Source organism: Manis pentadactyla, chromosome 8 (assembly GCF_030020395.1).
Source record: "Manis pentadactyla isolate mManPen7 chromosome 8, mManPen7.hap1, whole genome shotgun sequence".
Lineage (NCBI taxonomy): Eukaryota > Metazoa > Chordata > Mammalia > Pholidota > Manidae > Manis > Manis pentadactyla.
The window spans coordinates 137959560-137968449 of record NC_080026.1 but is presented as its reverse complement, the minus strand read 5'-3'; the positions used below and the strand labels follow the sequence as shown (position 1 = coordinate 137968449).

Genomic DNA, 8890 nt, shown 5'->3' with positions numbered 1-8890 from the left:
CTTATCAGCCAAGAAGGAAGGGGACGCCTCTGGGGCAAGTCAGCTTTTCAGGGGGACAAACCCAAAGCAGCCTGGGGTGGCCCTGCAGCTCTGGGGGTCAGGGCCTGGTGGGCTTCAGCTGGCTCCAGGGGCAGCCACCCCCCCCCCTGTGGATGCCAGATGCTTCGTCCTTCCAGGGCAGTGGCCCTTGTACCTGCTGGCCCCCAGTCTGCTCATCGCTGTTCTAAGAGACAAGGGCATGAGGGAAGGGAGCAGGCCACACGCACACGGCCCGGTCTCTGGAGCGCACCCTGCTGTACGACGCAAGAACAAAAAGGAGCAGACACACGGCATCTCCCAGACCTATCAGGCTGGTTTAATACAGCAGTGCACCCCCATTCCAATTCCCACTGCTGGGCATCGATGTGTCACTCAAACACTCGCTCCTACTGCCAACACTCAATTTCGGCTGGCAGGCTGGGGGCTGGTGGTGCCCCCCAGGTCCCCGAGCCAGGCTCCGGCTGGATGAGAGTCCCCTCCGCAGGCCGGCCTCCCCACCGGGCTGCCTTCGTGGGCCAGAAGCCACTCCTTTGCGTCCAGTCCTCCGGAGTAGTTGCCCAGGGCCCCGCTGCTGCAGACCACCCGATGGCACGGGACGAGGATGGGGACCTGGAAAACAGGGGCGCCATCGGTCTGGGCTCCGGAGAAACAAAGGCTTTTGGGGTCAGGAGCCAGGCTCTGTTCACAACTGGCCCAGGGCCCACCTAGTGAGGGCTCTGCCACCTGCGGGCTGACGGCGAGGGCGGGCTGGGTGCAGCCCCAAGGTAGCACTGCCTCGGAGCTGCTCGCCCTCAGTCCCTGAGGGTCTCCGAGTGGGCTGGGGAGGGGCACAGCGCCCCAAGGCCTTTTTCAGGGAATCCCTTTACACCAAGATTCAGAAGGAGAAAACCTACTTTCATCTGGTAAATCATTTATGATGTACACTTAACAAAATTTAAAATTACATCTCCAAGTTATGGGTGGTATGTAAATTCTCATGTTTCTGAGACGTAGCAGGGAAGCTCAGGGCATCCTGTGCTTGCGCAGGCCACTGACTCACGGTCTGGCAGATGGGCCGTGGGCTGGTGTATCCCAAGCCGGATTTGGTAAGTAAAGCCTTATCGGAACAGAGTGTCTGTAGTTACCCTAAAATATTCACTACCAGTCCTTTACGGAAAAGGCTGCCCAGCCTGTTTTACCTTGTGGCCCTGGCCGACAGCTCGCTTCCCTGGTCTCTGGACACTCGGGAAGTGTAAGCAGCCCCAGCTCCTGTCTGTCCCCACCTAAGAAGCAGCCTCTGTGCCCTGCGGACACCTGGGGTGGGCCGGCCAGACAGCTCTCCCAGCCATCCCCCAGGACTCCAGACCTAGGCTGAGCCCATCCTTGCTCCTCTCATGGGGTGCTGGGACCCTCCCCTAGGACACCACCTGCCGCCCCAAATAGCCTCTCATCTCTGGAGACAAACTGAGTAGTTAGGTGCCTTAATCACAGAGCGACTCTGCTAGAGTGAGGCTGCTTTCTGATAAAAACAAACCCAACAATATCCCATCAAGAGAAGCCGACTGGCGGTCTGAGGCTCTCACAGGGACCTGGCTCTCTGCACCCAGGGCCATGGCCAAGCGCTCCAGTCTGACTCTGCAGCTTACCTGCTCTGTGAGTCCCAGAGGAGGGCAGGCTGCCCACGGCCGGCAGCACGAGGGCCCAGACCACAGGCAGGTCTCGCCTCCGACACCGACGGCCTGGGACAGAGGGCCCAACGGAGCACCACCCGGGGTCCTGCTGGCTTCTGAGACCCGGGCAGCCCAGCTGTGCTGGAGGTCTAACTCTGGTGGGAATTCCTGGGAAACCTGCCATGGCCACGCTGCCACTCCACCTACTTTTTATCCTAACAAAGCTGATATCCTGACGTCCCTTACCCGTTTCTCAGTTGGCTCAGACTATGAGAGGAAGAGAGGAATGTGGCTTGCGGCCCATGCACCACAGTGGGCAGGGGGCATCACAGGCTGCTGCCTCTCCCCTTGGGCAGCCAGGGGGACATGGCCAAGAGCTCACCCAGAGTGCCAGGGATGGCCACATGCCTGGAGCTGCCAAACGTGAGTGGCATGCCTCGTTCCCACCACAGGGACTTGGGGGGGTCAATGGCCACTTTGCTTGAAGACCCCAACAAGCAGTGTCTCAGAGGCTGAGGAGAGCTGTCTCTGTAGGGCTCTGCAGGAGGGCACGCACCCTGGGGCCCCAGCAGAGCTCAGCATCCTCTGACAAGAGGGCTGCCCGCGGACCCTGGGAGAGCAGCTGCCAAGGGGCACGGCCACAGGAGCTGGGGCAGCGGGCAGGAGGGGCCAGGGTGGGGAGGGGGCCAAGGATCCTCAGCGGACCCCACTTGGGGAGGGTGCACAGGAGGCATCTGGGGGCCACTCAGCACGCCGGCCCTCCCTACCCCGCATCCCCATACCTGCTGTCCCCCTGGCCCCTCACAAATGGCCACCTTGCCCCAGCTGTCCTGTGGCTCCCGGGCCTCGAAGGCTGGGCCTTTCTCAGGCCACCGTGTGTGCAGCTCCAGCGCGTCTTCCCATCTCCCCCCACTCAGCTCGCAGCTCCACAGCGGGGTCCTCCCCTCAGCACCCCCCCCACCTCCAGACGGACGGCTGGACGAGGACCAGCCGGGTGAGATCCCAGAGAGCGGCTGAGCCCGTGCCCGGACCTCCCCTCTGGTTCTGGGCACCCTCTGGCCACCCGTCTGTCTCGGCTGCCTGGAGTGTCCCTTTGTGGGCCCTAGGCTGCACCTGCCCAGCCTCGGTTCTCAGTGCCATCGGGGAGAGTGCTCTGCACCCAACAGGGACACCATGGCTTCATGCCCTCCAAGCCCCAGGCCGGGCACACCGAACTTAGGCCCCAGTAAGTCTCTTGCCCAAGTTCACACAGCTATTTAGAGGCAACAAAGAGATTCCAGGCCAGCAGAAGTGGAGGCCAGTGTCCACACTCCTTCCCACCCCGAGAACTGCTGGGGGTCTGGGGTGCTGGCCAGCCCTGGCAGGTAAGCTGGCTTGAGGGGCAGGAAGCTGAAGGGTCCCCCACATCACCAAGCAGTCCTGGTTTTGACTGGCAGTTGGGGTTGCCATGGTAACGTGTGTTACCCCAGTGACCAGCACAGAGATGGGGAGAGGGTGGACTCCCTTTGCTGCAGTTGGCTGGGATGAGAAGTAATGCCACGGCCGTGCCCCACACACAGCGCGGAGTTCCCAGCTTCTTGGAAGGAGTAACAGGAACATCTCGGGTGGAATATTTCCTCTGATTGAGGTTATCACCAGTACAATACTCACATTAACAACTGCTGTGAGGACACGATTAGATAATGCACAGGTCAAGTTTTTTGACTGATAAGGAAGCAGGCATTTAATTCAATTTAGTTTTACATACATTTAGGCACCACTTCAATTTTTCTATCTAACAGCAGATTTCATGAACGAGCTTTGATTTTCTTCTCTCCTTCCAACAAGCTATGAAATTTATGAAAGTGGGTGATACAAATTCTTTTCTGTGTACCATCAGATAACAGGGCTGCTGCCGTGGAATATCAATTTTAATGACAGCCATGACCAGTCTTAGTCTTGTGCACACAGTGATGGAGAACAGGTGGCTTACCAATTATGCACCATTTTTACCACTGGAAATGGGGAACCCTGTTTCTGTTAGTGTTAATTTTGGTGGTGGGTTTCAGACTATTAAAATAATGAAACCTGCTAAAATTTATTGGGGCCCTAAGGACATTTCAAAGGATGCATGCCCTCTATGCCCTCTCCTTTAAAGTCTGTGCTGCATAAAACGTAATTTTTATCAATAACCAAGCAGCTCATAATATCACAGCTGCATTGAAATCTTCATGCTGTGAAATCTAATTCATCCAATACATGAACCCATCACTTACACAGACCCTTTCTCAAATGCTATAAAACTTCCAAACCCATAGATTTGTCTCCAACAAAAATAACACGAAGGGGCCTTTCAATCAATAATGGAATCCCTCTGATTCTGGTGCTGGCTGAATATTTTTTCCAACTTCGCCTTTGTTCTTGTGGGTAGCAGCCCACATGGGAAAGAGCTTGTTTTCACTCGCGGCCTCATCAATACCTAAATCCTGGTGAACAAGTGACACCGAGAAGCTGTAATCAATAGCTCCCTGTGCGTTTTTTCCTTCTGGTCAGATGGTTCAGCCCCACTGACAGCCCTGACACTTAGAACATGATGCTAAATCTTTATCAACAGCCATCTGGGTGACCGGCAGAACAAGGCTCGGGGGGTCATTAGCGCTCATGGCAATCTGTGAATAAACTAACTCCTCAGGAATGCGTTTGTTCAGAAAGAAGTGGGGCGACTCTCTGTGCAACATATTGATCGCCTCTGAACTGCATTTAGCAAATTCTGTCTGAGGATGAGCAGAAGGGTGCTTTGTGGGGAAGGGCCACGAGGTGCCTCTCATCTGATCTGCCAGAACGCGGGCCTCCTCCATGCTGGGTGGGGGTCAGCACCTTCCAGAAGCCTGCCAGACCTTCCGAGCTGGGCTAATGAGTCCTTTGGAAAACTCTGGAAAAATCAAGAGCCCGGTGAAGACCATCCTTCACTGCGGGGGTGGGAGGAGAGCCCACACCAACCGCAAACACGGTGACACGGACCAGCATGTGTTCACATTGATGGCAAGCCACCAAGCCACCTACGGAATTAACGCGCAGTGAGCTTTGCGCCGTTCCGCAACATGCCAGGGCCATTTTTCACTCTCCTCCCTGAAACGCCCAACTGTTCTCTCCAGCCTGAACAGAGAAATGTCTTCAGTGAGTAAGACTCAGTGGTGCACCGTCAGTGCCGGAGCCCACTGGTTCTGCGGCAGGACCCCTGTGTCCAGCACTGGGCATGGGGGCACCCGTGAGGGACGACAAAGCCAGTCGTGGTCCAGCCCATGACCAGGACCCCCTTCTCCCCCAGGGTCCTGGCTCACCTGTTCTCTTGACCCACTTTGTGGGGATCCTATGAGGTACGTGCAGCGCCCAGCCACAGAGGGACGTCCACGGAAGGCCACGGAGGGCTCGTGGCCACCAGGCTGCCTCAGCACGGGAAGCGGGGCACGCACCCACACAGCCCTTTTGCCGAGCGGGTCTCACTGCCGCTCTTGACTTTGGCAGGCGACAGCGATGTCAATACGTGGACTTTATGGAATTAGAGCTTTAAGCCCTGGGAGATCCTATTTTATAAATTTCAGTGACTGAGGCCATGTTTGAACAGAGGCACTCATAGAGATTAATGGCAGGAGAAGACAGTCATGCTGGTCGCAGAACAGTAAGTGTTTCTGAACACTGCCACAAGCACGGTGGCTGAGCAGCGACGGCATCCCCACTGCGGAGTGAGGACGAGCGGGCGTCACGGAGGCAGGTGAGGGGCGGCGCACCTGCACGGGGCGGTTAGCGGGGCTCTCCCCGCAGGACCGGGGCTGCTGCACAGCGGGGGCGAGGCAGCCTCGGCACCCGCCTTCCCGTGCGCGCACGCAGAGGAGCCCGAGCTCCACGGGGGGAAAGGAACGCCCTCCCCGACCCGGAGGGCACGAGCAACAGGGGCCTGGCCTGCAGTGGGGATGAACCAGGGACAAAGCGAGGGTCTTCAGAGAACACGTGAATGCGGGGGCAGGGGGGGCAAACCCCGAGAGCATCAGCGTGCTCCTCACGCGGCATCGCACGGGGCTGTGTCTTCGTCTAGCGCCCAGCTGACCTGCTCAGAACGGAGTCACGGCCTAGAAGAGGGCGGCCTTCCAGGGGAAGATGTAGCTGGAGTTTTATTGGGAAACATAAGAAATGACATCCAGAAACTTGGAGAATCATGCTGCACGTGGCTTAGTGCGCCTGCACCATGCAGCGCACCGCGGTGGTGTGGTGGGCACTGTGCGTCAGAGCAGAACAGGTGCCGCGTGAGATGCCAACGGGCCACCAGCCATCGTCACCGAGAACTCAGGACATGCAAGGCGGGGGTGATGTGTCGCCCACTGCTCCTGCAATTCGGGGTATTTCACTCCGGCAAAAAACCCTTCTCTAGACTCGAGTACAGTAAGATGGTGGGATCCACTACAAACCTACAGGAGCTGCTTCTTGAAGAAAGACAATGCAGTTTTGTTCACAAGGCTACGTCACGGCCAGCTCCCAGAGACGCCGGGCTCTGCTCTTGGGCTGCCGGAGCGACTGGCAGGAGCAGCCGACTGTGGCAAGTGGCGATGCTCCCCGGCGAGCAGGGATGCAAACAGTTTTGAAAACATCGGTAAAGGCATGACAACTGCTTAAAAAGTGGGGCCTGAGTCAGTGACTTCCCATCCCACAGTGGGGGAATCCTATTTGCTCTCCCCAGGAGGCCGGCACTCTTCTCTCAGACCAGAGACTTCTCGTGGCTTTGGGGAGAAGCCGTTCCTGACGCGAAAGCAGGCCCTTGCCGGGCACCGGAGGGGTGAACGAGAACGGGCCCATTCCAGGGGCCTCCCAGCAGCTGGGCGCCCCTCTTGCCCTCATGCAGGGGCCACAGTTGGGCATGGCCTTGGCCCACGTAGCGGCCTCTCCCCCGGCTCGTGCTGACTTCCTTCCTGAGACCCGGAGGCTTGCAGCTGTGTGTGTGTGTGACCACAGAGCGAAGGTGCCCCTGTCCTCCTGGGACCACAGGCACGAAGCCCCCACACGGCGGCCCGGCCCTGCCCTGCCCTCTGGGGAGCATGGCTTCATGTGGTTTGCAAGCGCTGCTCTCAGCCAGGCCTGCCTAACAGACACACATGAGGCACAAGGACAGGAGGGAGCCTGCGGCTGGAGCCATACCCGGGGACACAGGCCTGGACGCGATGAACTATCCCTGGTCCCCAGGTGAGCTCACGTGACAGGTCTCAGCACTAACACGCAGGCCTGGGGGAAGGACCTCGGGCTGGAGCCTGGCTCCTGGGAGATGGGCTGGGTCTGGGGCCCTCTGGGACCTAAGCCACTGGGTGGGCCTTTTGGCCTGTTGTTCCCACTGTACCCCCGGCCCTGAGAAGCATGGCTGGCCTACACCAGGCCCCTGGCACCCCAGGGGCTGCGCCAATGAGCCAGTGTGCACCCACCGTTGCTCTAGGTCCATCCCCCTCCGTGCTCCTTGTGAAAAGGGGCTCCTGTGGCTCTGACATGCACGGGGAGGAGGTGCCTTTCGGTGGTGTGTGGGAAAGCTTCCTTACCCCCTTTCCAAAAACAGGGGTGCACAGCCCTATGGTGCCACCTGCACCTCTTCCAGGGCCCCCATCACCACGGCTGCCTCACCTCCCACCCGGCGCACTTGGGCTGCCTTGGGAAGTCGCTTAAGTCCAATGGCCCGGGGCCCACCCACTGTCTGCAGCCAGGCTGCTGCCCGTGTCCCCGAACTCACAGGATTGCTCCTCATTGCTCCTCCCACTGCCCGCGCTGCCTTGGGGCTGCCTGCCAGGGCTGCTAATTGCTGGTAAGAAACCGTTTCTCCGAATTTCACGACCTTCAGCAGCTTCCATAACACCTGCCTGGTGAACGAGTCTGAAAGGAAGAATTCAGAATGACGTTATTTGGACAAATGGCTCCAACAGCTTGGATACAAGGAGCTGCCAGTCCCCAAAGAGAAAACGCATCAACAGAAATAGGTGTTACACTCGATTAAAACACAGCCTGCACACATTGTTCCTGCTGTCCCGTGGCCCGGAGGAGCAGGAGGCCCTTCCCAGGCATGCCCCCTGGGGTCACCACTTCCTCCGGTCTCCCCGGCCTTCCCCACAGGACTGCGTGGTGCTCCCGGTGCGCGGGCATGCACAATGAGCAGGCAGCTCAATCAACAGGCACAGAAGGCCCTGCCTGCCCACCGACTTCACAGCCTTTAGCACTGCTGGGTTGTTTCCAACTTCAGTTGGGACACAGGAAAACGCAGCCCCAGGTTGGGCTGGGGTAAATGCTAGCTGTCCACAGCTAGCAGTGAGCAGGCTCAGAACGCCAAACACCCCGGCTCGGGGGGGTACCGGTGGTGCTCTTGGCTACTGGCATCTGTAACAAACAGGGCTGCAGAAACAAAATAACTTTATAGTTAATTGGCTATCCACATCCAGTTGCATTAGCTCTTCAGCCTGCTGCAGGGATAGACAGGTGAGAGCAGGGAACATTCTCTCCCTGCCTCCACGTTTTACAGCCGTTTCCTGGGTGTGGGAGTTGGTGGGAGGTAAGCCTGGCACAGGAAGGAGCCGGTCTGAATCAATACCTATCATTTTTCCAAAGGGGACACAGGGCCTCAGGGCAGGGTTTCCTGGTGGCAACAAAGGGAAGGCTTCCGAGGGCAGGAGTGGGTTCCGCAGTGTGTCTGTGATGGCACTACTTACACTGGGTGCCAGGCTGGCAAAGTGCAATTGAGTTCTTAAAGGAAACACCAGCCTTACATGTGTGTTAAATAATAAAAATCACTTCTTAACTGAAGGGAATGGTAATCACTTCACTGGAAAAAAAATCTGTTTAGTCTTTATTATAACATTAAGCAAATTAAACATCAGCATAATCCAGGTGATACTAGAGAAGGGTCATCGAAGAAATTAACTTTGTTGTTCATTAATTTACATGGATTAGTCGAGGGCAAGAAGATAGCAAATGTGCTCTAGTTTCTTATGATATAATTTCAAACTGTACACCATTTGTGGCAGGAGGGTGACTTTGGGGTTAATCAGACTGATTTGTCCTTTAATTGCTTTCTATTCAAAGAAAATTCATTAGATAATGTTCTCTTCAAAATTCATGAATCAATTTAACTGAAGAAACCACATTAACAGCTTTGAGTTCATTAACACATGCAGTTGTGTTCTTGGCTGATTGCTGGGAGG

At 56.9% G+C, this 8890-nt stretch overlaps 1 protein-coding gene across 3 annotated transcripts in view; it reads right to left on the bottom strand.

Moving 5' to 3' along the window:
* Positions 1–334: 334 nt before the first annotated feature.
* Positions 335–8890, bottom strand: part of MGMT (O-6-methylguanine-DNA methyltransferase) — a 266672-nt gene continuing 258116 nt past the window's right edge. For all 3 annotated transcript variants that reach the window (XM_036923958.2, XM_057506484.1, XM_057506485.1), the window contains 2 exons: positions 7432–7571; positions 335–648 (listed from right to left, as the gene is read on the bottom strand). In XM_036923958.2, coding sequence (XP_036779853.2) covers positions 439–648; positions 7432–7571 — 350 coding nt within the window. In that variant the 3' untranslated portion in view covers positions 335–438. The remainder of the gene's footprint in view (positions 649–7431; positions 7572–8890) is intronic.